Source organism: Castor canadensis, chromosome 7 (assembly GCF_047511655.1).
Source record: "Castor canadensis chromosome 7, mCasCan1.hap1v2, whole genome shotgun sequence".
NCBI lineage: Eukaryota > Metazoa > Chordata > Mammalia > Rodentia > Castoridae > Castor > Castor canadensis.
Genome location: NC_133392.1, coordinates 158,603,874 through 158,629,061, shown reverse-complemented (window position 1 = coordinate 158,629,061; position 25,188 = coordinate 158,603,874). Strand labels below are relative to the sequence as shown.

The following is a 25,188-nucleotide window of genomic DNA, read 5'->3' as shown; positions in this document are numbered from 1 at the left end:
CACCCAGTCTCCCAAACAATACAAGCAAGCTCATGGATAATTGAGGCAGCAGTATGAAAACAAGACAGGTTTTGGGTCACAACCATCATGTATAGAGTCCAAAGTGTCCACTGCTCACATTTATCACACACCACAGCCTGATTTTTACTCGTCATTAGAACTTAACTTCTTGGTAAAACTATAAATTGAAATACACCATATGCTATTGTGTGAAGTCTTTGTTATTTTGTACAGAAACACATTATCTATTTTTTTGGTCTCTAATTAGGGAGCAGATAACTAAAGGGTTCTGGAATAACTTATTTTACTTGATATATATTAAGGAATGATTTAATATAATTTTAGTTTTTATTTTTTAAATTGTGGTAAAATATAGGTAACATAAAATTTACCATTTTAAAGCATCTGACTTAGTAGCATCAGGTACGCTCACAATGTTGTGTGGCCATCACCACTATCTATTTCCAGTTTCATCATCTCAGAGAAACACTGTTCCCATTATATCACAAATTTTTCTTTCTGTTATACATAAGATACAAAATTCTGAATTACTCGGTTCTATTTCTCATTAGCCTTCTTAACATCATTTTCTCTCTTTTGTTAGAACCTTTCTTTAACTGAATGCCACAGAACCAATAAAATCACTTTCAGATGAAAAAAAATGCCCTGTAGCAGAAAAGAGAACAAAGAAGGTTTCCTGGCACCAATCAGCCTCTTCCCTCCACAAGTTCCCTTTAGAAAATGGTAAAGGATTTAGAACTTGAGTAGTTCCCTGCAATTCAGACCCTGCTGCATTATTACTTCACCTGGACCCTCATTTTCTACTTACTAGACACATATTGATTTTCAAAGCAGAATACCACCCTTTCAAAGGACCCTGTCAGTAAAAAGTACTGAACTAACTACCTCTTTTATACTCCTCTAAGGACTCTTTCTCCATCCTCTACAAACCAGGGCTCTTAAAAATCGACTATGTGGGCTGAGGGTGGTCCAGTGAAGCCGAGGCCTGCACCGACCTTCATAAGCCTGGTGAACAAGGTTAAACTGTCGTTCCGCTTGTGATTTGAGCTCTGGGTCTCTGTGCTTGTCTGGGTGGTAAAGCATACACAACCTCCGGTAGGCAGCTTTCAGCTCTTCAGAAGAGGCCTAAAAAGAAAAAAAATTCAATTAGAGAACAATCAATTGTGCTTAAACATTATCATTTCCAGAATCAGCCTTGAGATGGGTCAGCCACATTTCAACATGTTTGCTCTCTGTGTACAGGGTACAATGAGGTTATATGCCTTCTTACCTTAATAAGGCTTCTTTTCCACAGTTAAATAAAGTGATCAATTATTACAGCAAGAGTGACTGTGTTTGGCTGGGAACGCTGCTATCAGATGGAATGAAAGCTCCTGCCTACCCTGGCATACCACACTCTGAGATGAAACTCAAGTGCCTCAGAGACCTGCTTACTCCTTAATCCAAGTTATTTGAAGGAAATCACAACAGAGAATATGTTTGGAAAGAAAACATGCCATTAGACAGAAATGACATCCATTTAGGGAGCTTACTTATGTACGTATTTATTTATTTATAATCCTTATTTTTGTGTGTGTGTGGTGATCCTGAGGTTTGAACTCAGGGGCCTTGCACCTGTTAGGCAGATGCTCCACCACTTGAGCCACACCTCAAGCCCTTAATCAGCTTTTGACAAAGAAGGTTTAATACATAATTCTTGAAACCAAAGACAAAACTGTAAAACTAATATACACTTCTAATTCAGCCTCTAATTCTACAAGTGGCAGACATGCTTTCCTAACCTTCAATAACTCAGATGTTAATAAAGTCCCTCAACCCAGAGGGCTCCTTCCTAGGACCACTCTCAATTCTCCTGGGAGGATACTCTGAGGGCCCTGCACTAACAGCACAGATGACACAAAGAGCACAACCTACTCAGGGTGTTTCAGCCATGCAGAGTGGGGACAGCAAGGGTCATGACGACAATCTTTCTCTTTGGCCTCCTCACAGTCACAGAGAAGCTCTCATCCAGAGTCCCAAAGAAGCCCTAAGAATGCTGTCCAGTCTATCTGGCTAGCCCCTGGGTCTGTCTGTGGGAAGTTGTTTCTGATTCTAGTGCTGGCCTTGTTGGTCAAACCTGGAGAGAAGAGGCTGTGCCCTCCTCACCTCCCAAGCAGGGGCTAGGAGGCTGACCTCCGAGAGCCTTCCAGCTCCAGCCTGACATGGTTCTGTTATTCAGAAAACCATCAGCTAGACCTGAGCCATGCAGCTGGCCCTGCACACCAGGATGCAGAGAGCTCCACCGCCTGCTAGATAGAGGCACATCTGCCCAGAATGCTGCCTTAAATCAGGAGCCTCTTGAAGCTTTCCATTAACTGCTCCATCCGAACAGGGTCAAGGATCCTAAGACTGAGCGTCCCTCTGCCTCCTAGAATTAGATGGACTTCTGCCCCCTGCCACCCCTAATCTCTGTTCCATCTTTTTTTTGGGGAAGCCATTGGGAATAACACTATCAAGCAATTTTTTTTTTCATTTTTCTTTTATTATTCATATGTGCATACAAGGCTTGGTTCATTTCTCCCCCCTGCCCCCACCCCCTCCCTTACCACCCACTCCGCCCCCTCCCGCTCCCCCCCTCAATACCCAGCAGAAACTATTTTGCCCTTATCTCTAATTTTGTTGTAGAGAGAGTATAAGCAATAATAGGAAGGAACAAGGGGTTTTGCTGGTTGAGATAAGGATAGCTATACAGGGCATTGACTCACATTGATTTCCTGTGCGTGGGTGTTACCTTCTAGGTTAATTCTTTTTGATCTAACCTTTTCTCTAGTACCTGTTCCCCTTCTCCTATTGGCCTCAGTTGCTTTAAGGTATCTGCTTTAGTTTCTCTGCGTTAAGGGCAACAAATGCTAGCTAGTTTTTTAGGTGTCTTACCTATCCTCACCCCTCCCTTGTGTGCTCTCGCTTTTATCATGACTATCAAGCAATTTTTAGCTGACTGCCTTTCCCTTCCCTCTCCTGGTTATCGGTGTGATTTACTCTGTGACTATACACCAACCTTCCATTTTAGTGGTTGAAAACACAGGCTCTGGAGTCAAATGGCCTGTGTTTGTATGCCAGGTCTGTTACTTCCAAACTTTGTGACTCTGGGCAATTGAGTTTTCTGGTCCAGACATTTACTGAGCTCTGAGCTTAGGGTACTTTTCTTATGCATATTCTATTTCATTAGCTATGCCAGGTTCCCTAGAAAAGATGGGCCTCAATGTTTCCAGCTCTTTGTTTTCTCCTTGGTCTTCTTCCCAGTAGGCCTGTTCCCTGACCACACAAATGATGCAAGGCACTTCTCGCCACACCTACCAACATGGCACCAGACCGCACTGCAGGTTTAAAAGCACACAAACAGTGAATGGGAGAATAAATTTGTCTTCTCCTGATAGTTCAACTCAAGCAATGATATAAGGGGCTTGTTCTTTCCTAAGCAACAATTACAAATTTGTTTTCTTCTTATAAATTTTAGAGGCTTTTTCTTGTATCTTACAAAAGTTCTAAGTACAGGATTAGATGGATTTGACTGACTCTAGGTTACAATGCTATTTCCTGGTTACTAAAATTAAACTAGATGTCTGGGGAACAGAATCTAGTTTGCGAGACCTCCTTTCATCACAGCAATAAATGGCTTAGTGTGTTATTGACTAAGAAATGGAAATGAGAAGTTCCATTTTTAATAGATGTCACATTCAGTAAAAGGTTAGAGTGGGCCTTTCATCACAGCTGAACAGCCAAGGCCACAGGTTCGATACTTCATACATGATAACCTCTTTTACTATCATAAAAATACTGATATCATTTGAAAATGTAATGAGCTATCATTAAGAAGGATGCCTAAAGTTACATACTTGTTTCTAAATTTCTACAAGAAAATTAGAAGCTGTTTCATACTGTAGGTCTAAGTCTTATCAGCTTAGTCATCTGGCTGCAATCTCACTGGACAGACGGTGTTAGGTCTCAGTAGGTCTTAAAAGACAACATCATACAAAATACTATGCTTACTGCACAGCAGGATGTTAGGAATTGATTAGAGCAGACCAGAAAACCCAGAGATTTGCGGAAATTAAACAGCACACTCGTAAACAATCAATGGATCAAAGAAGAAATCACAAGGGGAACTAGAAAATACTTTGAGACAAATGAAGACCAAAACTTCAGTGTTAAAGCAGATGTTTATAGCTATAAAAAAAACAAAAACAAAAACAAAAAAACCAAAACAAGAGTGCTGAGGATGCAGCTCAGTGTCACACAGTATGCTTAGCATGCATGGCCTTGGTTTTCATCTCTAGCACCACAGAACAGCAGCAGCAGCAAGAAAGACATCAAATCAACAGCCCAATTTTACAACTTAAGAAACACTATAGTTTGGATATGGTTTAGGTGTGTCTGTGGGGGGATTCTTTATGTTACTGGACTATGTCCTCAGAAGACATTAAACAGCTCCCATAGCACCCCAGTGTGCTCTAACTCCCCATGATCTCCCTCTGCACATGCTCCAGTTACTGTGATCCATTCACCATAAGGCTTTCACCAGACTCATGTGGAAGCTGGTACCATGTTGTTAAGCCTTTCAAACCTCTTTTCTTTATAAATTACCTAGCCTCAAGCATTTTGCTATATTAACAGAAAACAGATTAACACAAGGAATTAGAAAAAGAACAAAGTACTTCCCAAGAGGAAATCAGAAAGAAACAGGAAATCCAAATAGCTTATAAGGAGATTGAATTAGAAATCAAAATTTTCTGACAAAGAAAACCCTTGACTTTTTGACTTCACTAGTGATTTTGCCAAGTATTTAAAAAAGAACTAATACCAATCCTTCTCAAACTTTTCCAAACATTGAAGAGAAGAGAATACTCATTCTATGAGGTAGGTCAATATTACCCCGGTGCCTGAGCCAAAGACATCGCAAGAGATAAATACCTGTCATGAATGATAATGCAAAAATCCTCAAGAAAATGCTAGCAAACAAAATTCAGCAGCATAATAAAAGTATTACACAACATGACCACATGGGATTATTCTTGAAATGCAATGACAGGTCAACACAGGAAAATAAATCAGTGTAATACATCATGTTAACAGAGTGAAATTTAAAACCCATGTGATCATACTAATTGATGCAGGAAAAGCACACGTTCAAGTATGCAGTCCTTCATGATTAAAAACATGCAAGAAACTAGTAAATAAAGGAAATTATCTCAACACAATTTTTTCATTTGTGAACAATTTGCAGTCAATATCATTCTCAGTGAAAGACTAAAATCTCTGAAATGAGGAACAAGGCATGGATGCCTGGTTTTGCCATTTCTATTCAATATAGTACTGTAAGTCCTAGCCAGACCAATTAGGCAATTAAAAAAAAAAAGAAAAGCAAAGAAAGCCTAGTAGGGCACCAGTGGCTCCCGCCTATAATCCTAGCTACTCAGGAGGCAGAGATCAGGAGGAACACAGATCAAAGCCAGCCTGGGTAAATAGTTCTTGAGACCCTATCTCGAAAAAACCCATCACAAAAAAGGGATGGTGGAGTGGCTCAAGGTACAGGCCCTGAATTTAAACCCCATTACTGAAAAAAAAAAAAAAAGAAAGAAAGTCATCCAAATTGGAAAGGAAGATATAGAAATAAAAGAAGTAAAACCACCTACGTTCTAGATAATATTTACTCATGCATAGTATACTCTAACGATAATATACAGAAACACAAAAAATCCTGCCAGGACAAAGTTTTTTTGTTCTGTGTCAGAACAAAAAAACCTGCAAATTTTGGAAAGTAGACACAAAGTTAATCTACAAAAATCACTTGCATGTTTGTATGTTAAGTGAATCACTGGAAAAAGAAAGTGGGATAAGTAAATAGTAAACTATCCCACGTTCATGGACTGCAAGGCCTAAAATGCTTCAATTACACAGAGCAATGTGTAGATTCATCACGATCTCCCAATGGTGTTTTTTGCAAAACTGGAAAAGCCAGGATTTTTTTTTTGTGGGACTGGGGTTTGAGCTCAGAGTTTTGTGCTTGTAAAGCAAGCACTTTACTGCTTGAGCCACACCTCTAGTCCATTTTCTCTGGTTATTCTGGAGATGGGGTCTTGTGAACTATTTGTCTGGACTGGCCTCAAACCATGATCCTCTTGATCTAACCTCCTAAGGAGCTAGGATTATGGGTGTGACACAGAAGTACCTTTGAACTCATAAGGAATTATAAGGAGACTCCAAAGGGCCAAAACAATCTTGAAGAAGAACTAATCTAAGCCAGGTGCCGTGGCTTACAACTATAATCCTCGCTACTTGGGAGGCAAAGATCTGGAGGATCACAGTTTGAGGCCAGTCCTGGCAAAAAGTCAACGAGACCCATGTGCTTGCCATCCCAACTATGCAGGAAGCATAAACAAGAGGATCATGGCCCAGGCCAGCCTGGACATGAGAGGCCTTATTTGAAAAATAACCAAAATAAAAAGGGCTGAGGGATGTGGCTCAAGTGGTAGAGCACCTGCCTAGAAAGCACAAGGTTCTGAGTTCAAATCCCAGTATCATACAAAAAGAACAAAGTTGGATGACCCACACTTCCTTATTTCAAATCTTAATACAAAGCTATCATAATTAAAAGAGTGTGGCACTAGCATAAAGACAGACATAAATCAGTGGAGTACAGAGTCCAGAAATAAATCCTTATATATATGGTCAAACGAATTTTGACAAGAATAACAAAATCATTCAATGGAGGGAAAGACAAGTCCTTTCAACAAATGTGAAAGGGGTGGGTGGACTTTTACCTGGCATCATATATGAAAATTAACTTAAAATGGGTCAAAGATCTAAACATCAGAGCTAAAACTATAAAATGCTTAGAAGGAAACACAGGGAAGAGCTTTATAACATTGGATCTGGCCATGACTTCTTGTGTATAACACCAACAACACAGGAAAAGGAAAAAAGCAGACAAATTAGAACTGACAAAAATTAAAATGTTTGCATCTCAAAGGACACTATCAACAGTAAAAAGGCAACCCACAGACTGGGAGAAAATACTTGCAAATCATGTATTTGACAAGACATTAATATTCAATCACCCAATTAAAAAATGGGCAAAGGCCTTAAACAAAGATGTATAGACACCCAAAGTACATGAAAAGATATCCAGCATCATGAGCCCTGAGGGAAATACAAACCAAAACCACGAGCTATCACTTTATCTTCATTAGCATGGTTACTACCAAAAAGAATGGAAAATAACAAGTGTTGGCCAGGATGCTGACAATATGGAACCTACATTTCTATACTCAGGCAACCATTTATCAATACAAAGGCAGAATATAAGAATATTTTGAGGCATGCAAAGTTAAAAATATTTTTCCTCCTAACCAACCAAGTGTTGGGACTATAGGAGCACACCTCTCTGCCTGGCACTATATTTGTCTTTTTTACAATACTTTATTGATTATTCAGTTATAATTCTGAATTGGCTATTCAAAGCTAAATGCCACAGAAAATAGAAGCTCTTTGGAATCCTTAATAATTTAAAAATGCAAAAGGCATCCTGCCACCAAAACGCTTGTGAAGTGCTGGGCCAGATGATACTGCAGTAACAAACGTAAAAATTCCAAAGGTGGGTGTCTTCCTGACTTCCCATGTCCCCCTCAGGTCTGCTAGGACCCTGCCTGGCAATGTCCTTATCTGGGTTGACAGAGCAGCCACCCTTTGGAACGACTGCCCTTATCAAGGCAGAGGGAAGACAATGAGAACCTGGGCTCACACTGGCAAAAATACATGTGCCTGAAGTGACACACATCATGCACCCCCATGTCACTAGCTGGATCTAGTCGCATAGTTTCATTCAACCACAGGGGGTCCAGGGAGTGCAGGCCTACCACATGCCAGGGAAGCGCAGAGCCAATGTGCACTTAGGACTACCATAGTTAACCTACTTGGTTCCATACTTTGGAGACTGATGAAATCACACGAGCAAAACCCAACAGGACCTCAAACCTCCCCTCGCTGTCACAGTGGGAGAACTACTGGGTATTTTGTGTTGTTGAAGCCTCTGATTTCGAGTTCAAACTTCCAGGCTCTATCTCTATTGCTGAATTTCAGCAAGTCTTCACAAACTGTGTTCTACTGGATTTTGGGAAGTTTGCCTAATTACCACAACTGAGGATTCATTACTGTCCATATGTTCCACAATTGACTGAAATAAACTGCATCAGCTAATAAAAATCTGTACTTTATAAAAAATGATACTTGGTAGTCACATATGTTAAAGGAAATAGCAGATTTTGGAGCTCATTAACACCAAGCCAGCCTGGAAGCTTTGTGCTGAGTAAGAGCTGTGTCATGGAAAGAAAGGTGCTGAGTATTATCCAGTGTCGTTTCAGTAGACTGATTACAGCAAGAGACTTAAGCCAGCGCTCATCATGCACTAAACAGCAACCCCAAAACTGGACCTGGTAAAACATTTCCTGCTTCATTTTGAAAAAGCTCCAACTTTACACAGCCTGAGGGTTTACACAACAAAACTCCTCTCCTACACAACCCCACCATATTCTGATGCCATTTTTCCTGCTCAACACAGCCCCTTCCTCTCTTCATTTACATGTGAAAGTTATTTGGAGGACCTGGGAATAAGTTCCCTTGGAAGAGATTCCTCCTCAACAGGTAACAGACTCCAACAGCGCATGTGCAATCATCCTGCAACAGCAAACAGTGCAATGAACTAACTCATTCTGCTTGGCTGATCTGGGATGGAACACTTCCTAGGGTAGGACACTAACCTACATCTACTGTGGTCTACTGTTTGTCAGCTCTGTTTAAGCCACAAAAGAAAACAACTGTACAAAAACATATCTGACGATCGGAAACTTGTTTTCTTTTACAAACATCATTACCAGTGCTAGTGCAAAAGAGATAAACAGGCAACCTTTCCCCACTGCAGTATAGAAACCTAAGAGGAAGACAGTAGCTGTGGATGGAAAAGAACAGCCCAGCGAGGGAAGTCACTGCTTCATCTTCTAGCACGATACTCACAGAACTGCACGGAGACTTCCCAGGCCTCACTACTCTGATGCCCAAGCATCAGGGAGTGTATCTGAATTTGCTCTTTTCCTGGTGTACCTCATGTCAAACAATTTTCATAAAAGAAAATTTAGAGTCACCAAACTGAAAACAGGAATTCCTTCCAATAATAGTTCCTACAGAATGACCTGATTGCTATATGCACTTCTCAAGGACACAGGCATCTCACAAAGTAAAGTGCAAAGTGAGCAGGGTGCCAGCAAGAGCTACTACCTCAGTTGGCAAGTTCACTGAATGTCAGCCATGCTCTAGGCACCACCAGAAGTACAAAAGAAACACAAGCTGGTCCCTGCCCTCAAGGAGATTATAAACTGCATGTGGTTCTCCCTAAAAGCCCATACACACACAGATTTAACTAAGCAATTTAACACAGAAATGCTAACATGAATGGTACAGAAATAATTTCAGGGCAGTGAGAATGCAAAGAAAAGAGATCAAAAGGGGAACACAAAAGGTGAGTTCTAATTTGCTTTGGGTACAGAGAAGGGCTGAGGCATTTCAGGGGAAAAAATACCCAGAGGAAACAGGCTCATGTTGAGGACAGAAAGACAGAACACTGAGCATACTGGCAAGAGTAAAGGAGTGTAAGTAGGCAGGAAATTAATTTGGACATCCATCCATCTGCTCATTCATCAACAAACATTTGTTAAGTACAGTCACATTCTGCTTAAAACAGGGATATGTTTTGAGAAGCATGCTATTAAGGCGATTATATCATGCAAACATCACAAACTAAGATAGCTGATAGAATCTTATGGGACCACCATCTTACATGCTGTGTGGCTGACCAACACATTCAGCAGCCATGACTGGACTTAACTGTGTGTGGCACTGTGCAGGAGATACAATGGTGAAGAGACAGGAGACAGAAAACATGAAACACCTGATTTTATGAGGGGCTTTAAAAATGGAGCCAAAGTTTGACCCTTCCTCAAAAAACAAGAGAAACCATGATCAGTTTCTGGGTACAGAAAGAACCCAGGGCTAGTGGAAGAGCGTGTGCCTAGCATACACAAGACCCTGGGTTCAATCCTCAGCACCACAATGTCCCTAGTACTATTTGTTAGTATTAATTTGATATGGCTTTAGTCAAAAACTGAAGTTGGAGAAACCTAAAGGAAACAGCAGGAGGAATTCAAAGTTGAGGATATGGGGGCCAAGGGTGACCAAGAAGCTGAACAGAAATGAAGGAATTGGAGTCGGCTGAAGTCCTGAGAGGACTCCTGAATATAAGGAATGGGTGAAAGAGGTACAATTACTGAACACTGGGAGAAGAAAAGAAAGATTATTCCAGGTTTTAGGGCTCAAGTGTATGGGTTAGGGAAGGTGGTCAGGCTTGTGGGAAAGTGAACTTGAGGACCTAGGCAAACATCCAGGAGGCAGAAAGAGATGCAGGGCTAAAGCAGACTTAAAACAGAGCCAAGGATGTGAGGATGAGCCCCAGAAAAGGACTTATCTGAGGACAGAGAATACACAACTAGCAAGGTAGAAAAGGAGGACAGTGTCACAGAAGCAAGGGAGGTTTGTAGATGGTGAAAGGTGTCACAAATTCATGTGTACAGATTCTAGCTAATAAAATAACCTCACCGATATTCCCTTCCAGGCTGGCCTGGAACTGAAGATCTTCCTGTCCCAGCTTCCTGAGTGTTGGAATTACAGATGTGCACACCACATCCAGCTCCTTACTAACTTGTATACCTGCAATACCAATAAACATGCACTGGTATTTACAGTAACAATATGGCTGTTGTTATAGTAAGCATTTACACACATTCTCACTTACTTTACTGCCTGTGGACAATAAAACTACCTGGACTTTATGGCTGAAGGGACAGGTTCAGAGAGGTGAAGTTAGTCACCTGCCCCGATGAGGCTGCCACAAGGTCAAATCCAGCCCTGACTCCAGAGGCTATGTTTTGTTTTCACACGGACCCTTCTGAAATTCTGCCATGGTCTCTGTTGAATTATCATCAACAAATGTTCAGAGGTGATCTAGGTGACAGCATTTTCAAATGTCCTCTTAAATTCCTGAGATCTGGCTGTCCATTTTGCTGAGGCCAGGGGTCAGGTGGCACACTACATTTCACATGATTTTGGAAATCTGCCTCCTGCAGCCATTTTAGGACTCCTCAAATGGGAAAGGAGAGTTTAGCAGAGAAGCAATCTGACCTGAGTCAGGAAATGAGTCAGAAAAGCTGAACAGGAGACTGATTAAACAACTCTAAGTTTCTGCACCTAGAAACAACCTTTGACACTTAAGCAAGCTCTAGTTAACCTTGACTGCTACTTTAGAGTTAAGAAAAAAACTTGCAAAACTCACATAATGCAACAACCCAAGATGGCAATACAAATGTTAAAAACAGGATTAGGCAATCAGCAATGACAGAATTCTAGGCAAACAAACAAACAGGCAAGATACATGTGACTTTAAGGTTTATGGGGCAGGGTGGAATCCTGTCCAGAGGCACAGACCTCTGCTGATAGAGCACGAAATTCTGGTTCCCCATTAGAGGTCATTCCAAGGACTTAGGAAATATTTTCCTATCACATTACAACTTTGTTTTCATTCATCTTCCTGGTCATGTTCACATATTTATATGGTGCCCTTGAAACACAATAGTAAACAAAAAGGATAGTCTCTTTTCTTTTTTTTGGCTGGGACTGGGGTTTAAACTCAAGGCTTTGCACATACAAAGCAAGCACTCTACTACTTGAGCTGTGGCTACACTGGAGATGGGGGTCTCATAAACTACTTGCATAGGCTGGCCTCAAGCCACAATCCTCCCCTCCCAACCTCCCTAAAGTAGCTAGGATTATAGGTGTAAGCCCCTGATGACCAGCAGCCATGGACTCTTCAATCAAGCTCCAGTGCTCCTTTTGAGCTTTTGAGTTCCATCAAAATGCATGGTTCAGATCCTGTCTTCACAAAACAGTTTGGCTTATTTTCCCCTAAAAACCTGACCTTGTATTTTCCCTCCTCCATGTACATATGTTACACCCTGCCCACTTGGACAGACTTCTTGTAGCTGATCTCTACTGGCTTGGCATTTTATTGCAGAACAATTTCTGTCTCCTGCAAATGAGGGAGGGTTCACTGTACACTTGTGACATACAGAGTGGTTCCCATAGACTGTGGCCACCCAGCTACCCGCCCTTGTGGGATCAGGGTGTGTGTGACATAATAGGGGCAATAAAGCAGCATTACTCCCAATTGTGGTCTTTTACAAATGTGTGCCCCCTTTTAAAAATATATGCTATTTTATTTATTCATCTGTTAGTTGTCTTAAATCCTTACTTGAACAAGGTAGATATACATAAAATAAGTAAGTAAAATTAAAACGAAGGTTTAATAAAAGTATACACCCCGGCTCCACAGCCAATCAAGACATGTTGTTTGCATATCCCATGTTTTCTTCTGTATTGTTTTAGTACTGAACTCAAAGCAAACAGAAAAGCTTTCAATTGTACTGTCTTTAAGAGAGAAAAAAAAAAGCATAAAGATCTCAAGAAGCAATTATTTGAAGTGTCCAAAGCAAGAAGGTAGTAACTGCTCTAGGGGTTCACTACAAGAAGATTTTTGAGTTTAACCTCATTTGCTAATTACACCAATTTGACATTGAACTGCTGGGCAGTTCTTGCTAGAGGCAAGACTACCCACCACCACCACCCCATGCTTCTCTCCTTTTCTCTTGGCCTGGCCCCTTCACAGTGGCAGCTTCTAACTCTCTGTGGGAGCCACTCACTCTTTACCTCATATATCGTTTCCTGGATTATCCTTAAACTTGCAAACTCCTCCCATGCTTAGCCCACCACCAAGTAGGTTCTGCAGGAAGCACAGTTCAGAAAGACAGTTCCATCTTTAAAAAACACTCAGCATTTTGAACAAACAGAGTAAAGGTAGTTTTGGAAACTCATAACTTAATTCTTAGCATAAATTCTGGCACGATGTTTTTTTCTTTTCTCCTTGTGGTTCCTGGGATGGAATCCAAGGGCCTTGCACCTACTAAGTAAGGATTCTACACTGAGCTGGTCCCCAGGCCAAGGAGTGTATTAACTGAATACCTATTGGTATCAGGCATAGATGTACATCCTTATCATATAGCAACACATATCCAGCGCATGCCAACCCAGAATACAGTAAGTGCTTAATTCATTATTATTACTTATGGCAGAAAGGTTAAACTCTTAGCATGGAGGCCTGACCTTCCATCAGAGTAAAAATGGGGTCGGAACACAGAACTGCCTTGCCTCTCTCTACCAGCTTGATGACTTAAGCATAGTCCTCTTACCTCTGAGAGCTTACATGACTTGTTCAAGATTACCCACACAGTAAATTTCTGCATGGGCTGAGATTCTTGCTCCTCAGTCTCTTATTGTACAAGATATCTAGGAACTCATCACGTGGGTAATTCTAGTTGTAGACAACCAGGCTTATCCCTACATGCCCAATGCACATTAACCAGGGTCACTGTTGTAAATACCAAATTTTGAACATAAGGCAGTAGATGGGAAACTCAGAGAATCTGGCCTTCTGACTCATCTGTCCTATCATTTAGACCAGATTAAGTTGAGTGTGGTGGTTCATGCCTGTAGTCCCAACACTAAGTAGGATCAAGAATTCAAGGCTACCCTCGAGATCCTGTCTGACCACCGCCCTCCTCACTAGATTAATGCCCACCGTGAGGTTAAATAGCAATGAGCGACTACTCATGCCACCTCAGCCCTCCATGGACCTGAGTATACACCCGGTTCATCTACATCTCAGTGTCTGGAGGTGGCTCAGTTGTCCTGGGGGGTGGGTATTGTCTTGCTGCCTCCTCTTCTGAAGGGCACTCAGTGACCAGAGTACCTTTCTCTGAGCTCTAGCCCTCTCGTCCCACTTGCAATACAAACTTAAATGCTTAGCTTAACTCTGTGGCTGTGACCTGAGTACCTGTACCAAAGGAAGAGATTTAGGAGGTTGGGGAATTTTTTTTTTTTGTAGTGCTGGGGCTTGCAATCAGGGCTTGCTAGCCAGGGACTCCACTGCTTGAACCACACCTCCAGCTCTTTTCTCCCCTCCCTTTTCTCAACAGGGCCGTGCTTTTTGCCCCAGGCAACCTAGTCAGAGATCCTTTTTTTACACCTTCCCTTGTAGCTTGGATGACAGACACACACCACCACACCAAGCCATTTGTTCAGATGGGGTTTTGAGAACTTTTTTTTGCCAGCTGGCCTGGAACCATGATCCTCCCAATCTCAGTCTCCTGTATAGCTGGGATGACAGGCGTGAGGCTGAAGAAACCTTTTTTGGTATGTGATACTTGTGTACTTCTGGTCATTCTGGAAGGATGAAGACCCCAGAACCCTCCAAACATGGGTCGCAAGAGAAGACTTTTTACCTAATAATAGCTTTATCTTTTACTTAAGAACTGTAGCGTCTGTGTGTGTCTGCATGTGTGTACGTGTGTGTGCTTTAAGGGCAGAGAAAGAGATTTTATCATGCGGCATGGGCATGCCACGGGAAGAAAGCACTTCAGCCCATCTTCCAACAACTATGTTTTTTTCAAAAGTGTTTAGAACTTGAAAAAAGAGTTTGGCTCAAGGCTAAATCAACTGGGACTAGAGATCTTAAAACAGGCTACAAACATGGCCAAATGACACTATAAAAATGAAATTCTTTCAAAGATAACACTGATAAGGACTCAGACAATATTTAGCATTAAATTATGTTAATTATAAATTCTATAAAAAGTTTAAGGACTTACTCACTGCCTTAACTGTTTTTTCCTTTTCTTTTTTGCTGTGCTGAGCATTGAACCCAGGGCCTTACACATGCTAAGCAAGTACTGTACAACCCTGGTTCCTCACTGAATTACTGTTTTTTTGTGTGTGTGCCAGAGAGGTTTGAACTCCTGATTCACTGTTAAGGAATTTTCTCCAAATAAATTTTGGAAAAGCATCCCAAAAATCTCAGATGAGTTAGATTTTAGGGCCCTGATCATGCATCTAAGAACACTAAACCAAAAAGCCAATCTGGTTTTGGTGTGTCCAGTTAATGATATATTGCTCCCTCCCCTCATATAAGGCAGGCAGAAGATGGTTCCACTGTGCAAACAGGAAATCTAGAACTCTAGAGAATTATTACATATCATGAGTCTTGTTTATAGCAGAATTTGGTGGCCCTGTCTGGCTGCCTCCTTCACTCTCTGAACTACAAACTTAGAGGGATACTGTGAAGCTTAAGGCCTGGAAAGGGAGTTACTTACAGTGATTTCTGACATCCTTCATTACTTCAATTGTGTAATTCTATTATGCTTATTATTTTAAAACAGAATTCCCTGGTTTTGTCTAGGCTTGCTTCCACTTGAGATTTCTATGGAAAAGTCTGGGATCTCTATGGAACACTGAGTTCTAAAGATGGTCTTGTGAGGGTGTTGTGAAGTCCGGATGAGAAGAGGGGTCTTACTTCCTGTATTACTTTAGACAGCATCAAGCTCTGGAACTGAGAGCAAATTCAGAGGTGTTGTTAGTCTTTCAACACACATGTAAGAACTACGATTACTTTTTTTTCTCCAACTAAATCATATTATTTCAACTTCAGGTTTGATTTTGGAAAAAAATTCTAGTAAATGTCAGTATCACCCTCAGAGCAAGCTTCTCTTCTAGTGGAAACTGAAGTCAGAAAATCAGCACACCAACCTGATGGCATTCAATACTGAATCTGTGGACAAATACAACACTAGAAATTATGTCATAAGGACTTTACCTATACCCATAAATGTGGAAAATGCCTTCACCCAAAAAAAAAAAACTTTTTTTTTTTTTTTTAACTAGTACTGGAATTTGAACCTAGGGCCCCATGCTTGCTAGACAAGCTTTCTACCACTGGAGCCAGCCTTTTTTCTTTTGCAGTACTGGGGTTTGAATTCAAGGCCTACACCTTGAGCCACTCCACCAGCCTTTTGTGATTTTTTTTGAGATAGGGTCTCGTGAACTATTTGCCTGGGCTGGCTTTGAACCGAGATTCTCCTGATCTCTGCCTCTTGAGTAACTAGGATTACAGGCGTAAGCCACCGGTGCCCTTGAGCCAGCCTTTAATTTCTTTTTCTCCCATCCATCAGGAGACAGGCCCTAAAATTACAGCAGTGTCATGTTATACCTATGACAAACGTCTTTTGGGTCACCTGCAGCTACAGAGGTTCAGTAAGCCTGGAAAACAGGCAAATGGCTGCTCCCTTACTGATAACACAGACCAGATATGAGTAAGTGCTAAGAAAGGCTGGTCTCAGAAAGGCTGGCTTCATCTACTGCATTGCTCCCAAGAACTGGAAAAAACCTAACCTACTAGCCAGACAACTTCATTCAACTGGAAACAAAGAGGTGATTTAGCTAAAGCCTTAGTGTTAATTAGTTACAAACTCAGAACAAGAATTCCTAGGTACCACACAGGACCTTAACCAGATCTGATATTCTCCAAAACATTTCATCGGGAGCTTTTGTAGTAAATGTAGTTAATCCATTGAGGGATGCTTATGCAGGGGTGCCCAGAGCCACCCTCAGGACCAGCAGCTTTGTGGTCTGGGACTGGTAAATGGAGGTGGCTGCAGGGAATAGAGGTTAAGGCTTGGGTGTCCTGAGTCTGATGCCCAGGGTTGAATTACACTTTCTAGTAGTGTGACTGCATGAGTTACTCCATCCCCTTCTGCCTCAGTCTCCTTAATTATAAATCAAGGACTGTCATATTTAAATGAGATAACATAATGCCAAGTGTTCATCCAGCAGGCTGGTCCAACACAAAGCAAACACTCAGAAAACGTTAGCTTTTAATACCACCAATACAGTCCAAGGTTACTGATAATGCACTGAACCAGCATTGCTTATTGGGACAGTCAAACTTGGCTAATTTTTGATCACCACTAGAAGACCTGAGAGATGGAATTAGGGAGGGCTGAAAAGTCTAGACCCTGAAGCGTGGACATGACTGGTGAGCCCTGTGACCTGACCTCGGAAGCCTTTCCACTCTTCATGCCAGATCTCAACTGCAGAGACCTGCAGACGAGTCATTGCGAAAGGAAATGGAGCGGAAACGCACAGGTGCCGGACAGTGGGAGACTCTAGCACTCGTTTTTATTCCGCGGGGATCCAGGGTGAAAGCCCTTGGCCTGGACGCTGAAACCGTGGTCAGCAGGGCGCCACTTCTTCCTCCTCTGCGGCCCTGCGGTCCAGGTCCGGGAGGCAATGCCTGCCACTTGTGGACAGCCACTCAGGGGAATGGAAGCGGGCACGAGATGCTTGCCTTTGAGGCTGTACGTCCCCGTGGGAGACTCGGGGGAACCGGACGGAGCCTCGGGGAAGCTGCCCGACGGCCTTGACCTTGGTGTCCGAGACTCAGTTTGCCATCTTTGCTGGCTCGGGGCGATGACACTGCCTCTTGGCCAGGGCAGGTATGTGGGCCGGGTGGGATGCAGGGTCCCGGGGGCTTGGGGACCCAACTTCAAGTAGCCCCACCCCGGGACCTCGGCAGGTGCGGGGCCTCTGGTCCTAAGGGGCCACCGCGCACGCGGCGCACCGGTCCCCCCGGGCTGGGGCAGAGGCCGACCCCGGCACCCCGGCTTCCCCGCACCCCGGCACCGGGGCGGGAGGCTCGGCCGGTGGGGACAGCTCCGACTGCCCGCAGGCACGCACGTCGGCGGGGTCACGCGGCCTCCGCGCCGGGCCGTGGCCGACAGGGACAGGGCGGAGCGGGGGTCGGCCACTCCGAACGTCCCGAACGACCCGGCTGGGCCTCAGCCCCGACGGCACCCCGCTGCAGGCCTCACCTCCCTGCGCACGTTCAGCAACGAGTAATAGTCTTCATTATCCAGCTCCTCCTCGCTCAAGGCCGTCGCCATCTTCGCAACCTTTCACCCCGCCAAACCGGTAAGGCCGTGCTCAAGAGGGCCCGCCGACCCCGGGCGCTGACGGCGCGGGGCCCCGGCTGCGCCACAGCGGCCCCTGGCGGCACGGAGCCGCACGCCCGCACGCTCGTCTGCCCGCGGGACCGCGCCTGCGCATTGCGCCCCCGCGCGGCCGAGGGCGGAACCCCAGATCCTCCACGTGCAGCCCGCAGGCTCCCAGCACCCGTTGACCAACCAGGCCCCTCTAAGGCTTTTCGCGGATGGCTCAAGGCTTTAATCCTAACTACTTGGGAGGCTGAGATCAGGAGGCACAGGGTTCGAGGCCAACCTGCACAAATAGGTCAGAGACACCCCCCCCACCACCAAAATAACCAGATCAAAATGGACTGGAAACTGGCACAAAAGTGCCAGCTTTGTAAGCATGAAACCCTGAGTTCTAACCCTGGTTCCACCAAAAAAAAAAAAAAAAAAGGAAAAGTTTAAAGTCCTACTTGTAGGGAGACATGCAACACCACCCGTGTCCCCAACCCTAAGGAAGGAGCACAAGACATCCCTTGTGCAGGGTCACCCCCTCCCTGATATCCCCACCCCTGGAGAGTACATCCTGGAGAAAGGCTCCCAGTGGCCTCAGTTGCTGACTTGTGTTTGCACAGGAACCCTCCAAAATGAGAATTATACCACTTCCTTGCCTTTTCTCTTGGCCACCCAGAAACCTTCCTGTCCAGAGAATAGCCCTCCACATTTATGTTTTGTTTTTTTTAAATTATTGTTCTATATTTAGAAACACCTGGCTATCTTTTCTGCTGTGTAAATGAGGAGGCAGTACTCATCAGGTTCTTCCCATAATTGCCTCTGGCATGCATACATACCAACAGTTCCTACCCCAGAGCTGTAAACTTCTCCCTTATAATTTAGCAGTGGAGTCTAATTGATTTCAACCTGCTGCCTGCTGTTTGGTGCATTATTAAAGATGTCTTGGTTACAATAATCTAAATAATTTAAGTGTCTTCAAAAATGATGCCCTTAAGAAGAGAAGGTGGGCAGCAGCTCCTACTCTTGCCACCTGTTTGGTTCCCACTGACCTGTACTAATTCTTCATCCTTTCTCAGAAAGCTTTGTTGTTCTTAACTAACCAGTTCACCACCCCCCAGGGGCTGGGGGAGGTGCTCTTCATGAGCAGTCTCGGGGGAAGCCCCAACACCTGTCTGTGGATTTGAAAAGTTGATTTCTTTCTCTTCCTAATTTTTGGACAGATGTGCACCATCTGGGCCTGTGTATCATCCCTTCCAAGTTGCCTGGTTCTCTTAGGATCTTTTGGCATGAGACACTGAGGAGTGCTGAGACAGGTCGTTCAGGAGCATCAAGCCAGGCTGTCAGCCCCGGTTGTAAATTAAGAACTAGTTCTTTAGCTATTTGAAGCTTCCTTGCAATGGCCCCCACAGTTGCTCATGCTCCATCAGCTATCTACCAATTTTTATGGGCTTTTCTTTTTTCTCCTTTGCAGAGCTCGGTTACGGCTAAACTGCATACTGACATTTGCTGGTCTTTGAGAATTTCATACAGAGAGACTGGGAAAAAACCTACAATGTAGAAAGGTTCTTTTTTCCTTAGTTTTGTAGACATTAACTCAGCTGTGATGCTCACTTGGGTAGAAGAGTTCTTTGCCATCCTTCCTTTGCTTGGAAAGCACAGCCTCTAGAAATTACATAAATGGAACATAACATATGTTTCACTACACCCAGGTCTGTGTTTCTGTGATTGAGAGTGACCTGGTTTTTATCACTACTCAGACAAAATAAATAATGACTCAGGGATGCTCTGTGTCTGTCCTCTCTCAGGCCCACGATATTTTGTGTTGTGGTCCCTTGGAAAGTGGTTGTGATAAATGAAAAGCTAGCTTCGATACACCACAGACCTGGGGAACATATTTATTTCAGAGGTTGACTCTTTTGTTTCTCCCTTCCAAAAACCTAAATCTGCAATGGGCAAAATAATGGAAACCAGGGGCCATACAAATTTATAAGTTAAAAACACACATCCAACACTCCACTCAAGCCAGAGCATCTGACAAAATCCTGCAACTTAAACTCAGGGCCTTGCACTTTCTGTGTACTTCAGCTGTAAAGCAAAACCTAATATACTTGTGTCATATATCTATGTAACTACAGATGCATAATTCAGAGGTGCATGTATCTATCTGTGTGTAGATACTCGTGTACCTATGGTTGGCAATAGATACTTGTGTCTGTACAATTGTTGAATTTGCTTATTTTTAAACAGTATGTATAAGGAGGGCTTTTAGCTCTACCATCATTCATATTCAGAATGAACCCCACACATTTTGGCTCCTCTGTGTAGACACTCAGGAAGTCCCTTCTGTTTGGTGGCTCAGCCCAGTGCCGGGTCCTCCCTGCTAACAGGCACACTGGAGACACAGTTACCAGATTAAATACAGGATGTCCTGTTAAATTTGAATTTCAGATAAACGAATAATTTTGTAGTACAAGTGTACTAATATGACGTGGTGGGATATACTTGTACTAAGTCGTTGTTGTTGATCTGAAATTCGAGTTCAGCAGGGTGCTATAGTTTGGATTGGGACTGTCCCACGCCCATGCATTAAAAACTCGCTCCCCAGTGTGTGGAGCAGTGGAAACTTTGAGGTGTGGCCTTGAAGGAAGTCTTAGCTCATTTGGAGGGGGGGTGCCCTCAAAGAGTGTGGGACCCTGGTCTCTTCTGTCTTTTACTTCTTGACTGCTCTGAGGTCATCAGGCTCCTCTGCCACACACTCATGATGTCCCCACACAGGCCCAAAAGCAATGGAGCCAACCCACCTCGGACTAACTTTCGAACTTTTTGCCTGAGCTGGCCTTGAACAACAATCCTCCTAATTTCTGCCTCCTTAGTAGCTGGGATTACAGGTGTGAGCCATCACACCTGGCCCTTTCATGTTTTTATTATTCCTTTGTCACTGATTCCAGGATGGGATTTAGTGCTTGTTTGCCATTTTTTCCCCTTCTTCAAATCCCTCAGGAGTGCTGATAACCCTGCTAATGGAGATAGAAAGAAAAAAATCCTTAGCTAAAGGGAAGAAGATAGAATTTGCAGGCACTCAAGAATTAAATTCTCTTGATGCCATCTGACCCCCTGAGCATTCAGTGACTTCTCACTGACATCTTTAACCATGGTGTTAATTACAGAATGGTCACCCAGGAGAAGAGCCACATCTGTCTCAGCCCAGAGAGGCTGAGTTGGTTGGTTGAGAGCCTAACCCCAGAGGTGGCCTCAGGTGGCAGTGGAGATGTGGAAGCTGGGCAGGGATAACTAGATGTTTCTGGGAATCGCCAGTTATAGACCTTACCACCCTACAAAACATGCACCTCCACGATCTCCAGTTCAAAGCTTCTGCCTTCGGAACTCCGCATCTTACCTGCAGTGTCACTCATCCATTGTGTCTGCAGGACTGATTTGCCCTGCTGCTCGTGTGGGACTTTCGGTCCTTTTTCCAATGGGCCCTTCTGGAAGCTCAGTGACGGTAGTACTTTGATCTTTGGCCCTGCCCACTCCATCCATTCCCTGTTTGGTCTGCCTCTGTCATCTCCATTTCTCACTCCCCAGGCTGTCACCATGTGGCAAGTACCAAGTTCATGCTATCTGACATCTTCTGGTCCCCAATGTTACTTGGCAATTCATTTAATTTCACCTCTCTCTTTTTTTCCCCCCAGTACTGGAGTTTGAACTTAGGGCCAGGCAGGCACTTTAACACTTGAGTCACTCTGCCAGCCATGTTCACCTCCTTTTAACATCCTGTAAAATCGCCCAGTGTCTGCTTCACTTATCTCTTAAGTTTAAAGTGGATAAAGGAATAGGTGTTGGAGTTTTATCAATTCACAAGCAATTGTGAATTAACACTCCTGTATGTGTGTGCGCGCACACACACGTTCAGATGGCAGGCAATAAGGAAGAGATACTCAGTGATGCGGTCCTGACACATCTCAGATGGAGCAATATCAGTGGTGATGGCTGGCCAGGGAAGAGCTAGCTGAGGAGGGGATTTTGAACTGAATGATGGGAAAGACCGGCTCTGCAAGATGTGAAGGAAGATGCTTGCAGTGCAGAGGCTCTGAGACAGATGGAATTTGCCGAGCTGCAGGGCCAGGGAGAGAACCAGTGAGCTGGTGAGCATGCAGCTGATGAAGGTGGCAATAGTCAGAAAAGTTGTTGGAGAAGTCAAACTAGGGTACATCACACAGGGCCTCATTAAAGGCAGTGGCCAGGAATTTAAATTTTAGTCTGAGTGCAGTGGGGAAGCGTTGAAAGATTTTGGATTGGGAAGTGATAGAGTCTGACTCTCCCTACGAGATCACTCCAGGAGATCGCAGTAGAGGGACCAAGCCTGGGAGCGTTCCTCACCCCTGCTCCGTTAGAAGTTATTGCAGTGTTGAGGAGAGAGATGATGGTGGCTGCGGACCAAGGCAGGAACATGGGATGGTTAGGTATAGACTACTGATTTGCTATGATTTGGATGTGGTTTGTCTCCCAAGATTCAGGAGTTGGAAGTTTGGCCCCCAGTGTGGAAGCACCGGAACTGGTGTGGGACCTTTAAGAGGTGGGACCTAGTGACTGGGGAAGCGATGAGGTCATTGGGGCGCTCATCATTGTCATGAAGTGAGCCTGGCCCCTCCCCTGCCGTGGCATGTGATCTCTCTTCTCTCACAAGAGCTTCTACCATGATGCCATCTGCCATGATGTGATCGACCAAGGAGACCCTCACCAGAGTCAGCACAATGCTGTTTAGACTTTCAGCTTCCAAAACTGTACACTAAGCTGGGTGCTGGTGGCTCATGCCTGCAATCCTAGTAACTTGGGAGGCTGAGATTGGGAGGATCAAGGTTTGAGGCCAGCCTGGGCAAATAGTTTGCAAGAGCCCATCTCCAAAGTAACCAAGGCAAAATGGACTGGAGGTGTGACTTAAGCAGTAGAGTGCCTGCTTTGCAAGTGTGAAGCCCTGAGTTCAAACCCCAGTCCCACCAAAAAAACAAAACACCCTGTGGAATTTCTTTGAGGGATGAGTCTGTTCTTGGAGTACTCTCTCAGATTTTGCTTATCTGAAAATGTCTATCTCTCTCTCTTTTTTCTTTTTTGCAGTACCAGGGTTTGAACTCAGGACCTTCACCTTGAGCCACTTCACCAGCCCTTTTTTTGTGATGGGGTTTTTGGAGAACTATTTGCCCAGGCCGGCCTTGAACCGAGATCCTCCTGATCTCTGCCTCCTGAGTAGCTAGGATTACAGATGTGAGCCACTGGCTTCTGGTGAAAATGCCTGTCTTGCTTTTATTTTTATTTATTTATTTATTTATTTAAAAACCCATAATACTATTTATTTAACTTCAAAAACATTTCAGCATTCTAAACATACAAAAAATAACAAGAGGTTGCAAATTGGGTTTAAGTACAGAGGTTCCTGAACTTTCATTTTTGCAGTGGTTCTTTGCTTTGCTGACAATGAAGAATTTTACAGTTTAAAAACAGTTTAAAATCTACCATATTTAACTAAAGAAATAAATGCAAGCACTTCTCATGCCAGCTGAACTCCCTTTTCCACAGCTAAGAATGGCAGCAAATGCTATGTCACTATATACAAAAACAAGACAACCTGAAGCTAAATGGATGTCCACTGCAGCGTCAACAGGTCCAGCCTCACAGTGCACGCCCTGAGCTACGGCCCCTCCAAAAGGCATCTTTCCCCACAGTTTCAATGCCAAGCAAGGAGCATCAAGAGTCTCTCTCGGTTGTTCTGTTCTTTTTACAAACTATAGATATGTACAGTTGGTAACTCAGGATTTCTAGCCAAAAACCTAGAATTAACACCGCCTTACAAATTGACGATAAAATGCCAGAAACATCTTCAAATGCCTTGACACACCAACAGCAAAGTGCACAGAGTGAGGAGAACACGAGAGTGCCTTTTCATTTTAAAAACATTTGGAAATATGTACAGCTTTGATACAGTTTTGGGGTGCTCCAGACGGGATACCCATGGCCACTTCCTGTAAACCACTGACAATCTCTAGAGCACTTTGAGAGAATACAGTATGATCGTGATCGAATTTTGTAATTAAACCTAATTAGGGCAACAATCACACCTCAAATACAAGTTGTATCAACCACGCGCTCCCTACTCTTAGGTATTCATAAGGAGACAGATAAGCAGTGTCTTCTTCATCTTCCTTCACCTTTTCCCAGGCAACTTTAGTGGGACCCTTTGTGCCATCATACTTTCCTTTCGACTCATAGTCAGCAATGTCCTTCTCATCCTTCTTCAGCTTCGTCGCCTTGGTGATGGATGGCTGCTTCTTCCTGTCACTTAACTTACTCCACTTCTCACCCAGCTTTTGCGCCACGTCTCCAACAGACATGCCAAGGTCTGTGGATTTGGTCTTGGGAAGAATCCAGACGGAGGTCTTTTGGGGGCATTGGGGTCCTTTTTCTTCTGGCCTCCCTTAGCAGGCCCATAATCCTTCATTTCTCGATCACAGCGGACTTCATCTGCCTTTGCCATTTCACTGAATTTAGATTTCTCTTTCCCAGACATGGTCTTCCACCTCTCAGAGCCCTCCTTAGAAAATTCTGCAACATTGACAGGGACCTCAGGGTTTTTCTTCTTATGTTCTTCCCAGCATGTCTGCACCAAGAAGGCATAAGCAGACATCTTGCCCTTTGGTTTCTTGGGGTCACCTTTAGCCATCTTGACTGTATTGTTCACTAGTCTCTGTCTGTTGTTTTTAATAATAAAGAATACGAAAGAGTGGAGAGATTTATTTTGGCTTATTTTGTTTTCCACACTTTGACAATATTATTTCATTCCCTTAGGCTTTTATCCTGTCTATTGTGAAGTGACCCTCTTATTTTGGTGGTGGTGGGGGGACTCCTTTTATTCTCTCATGTATCTTCAGTCCTCTTTTTTCTAAAAATCTCTATAGGTTCTTTGTGGAGAGTTCCCTCTGACCAATCTTCTCCTCATTAATTCTCTTCTTTTCTTTTTACTGCTTTATTGGAATATAGTTAAAGTACAATAAAATGTATACCTTTATTTGTTTATTTTGGTGGTACTGGGGTTTGAACTCAGGGCCTTGAGCTTGCTAGGCAGGTGCTCTACCACTTGAGCCATTCTGCCAGGCCTTTTGGCTTT

General features: G+C 43.6%; 1 protein-coding gene and 1 pseudogene across 2 annotated transcripts in view; both read right to left on the bottom strand.

Annotated features, from left to right (window-relative positions):
- Nucleotides 1-18,062, bottom strand: part of Dnajc11 (DnaJ heat shock protein family (Hsp40) member C11) — a 54,371-nt gene extending 36,309 nt beyond the window's left edge. The window contains exons 1-3 of one of the 2 annotated variants that reach the window (XM_074081477.1): nucleotides 17,919-18,004; nucleotides 10,705-10,815; nucleotides 1,017-1,146 (exon numbers count right to left, since the gene is read on the bottom strand). In XM_074081477.1, coding sequence (XP_073937578.1) covers nucleotides 1,017-1,104 — 88 coding nt within the window. In that variant the 5' untranslated portion in view covers nucleotides 1,105-1,146; nucleotides 10,705-10,815; nucleotides 17,919-18,004. Of the gene's footprint in view, nucleotides 1-1,016; nucleotides 1,147-10,704; nucleotides 10,816-17,918 lie in introns of both variants that reach the window. The other variant, XM_020161913.2, reaches the window with a different exon arrangement.
- Nucleotides 18,063-24,136: 6,074 nt separating this feature from the next.
- LOC109685169 (high mobility group protein B3 pseudogene) lies at nucleotides 24,137-24,750 on the bottom strand (annotated as a pseudogene).
- Between the last annotated feature and the right edge of the window lie 438 nt (nucleotides 24,751-25,188).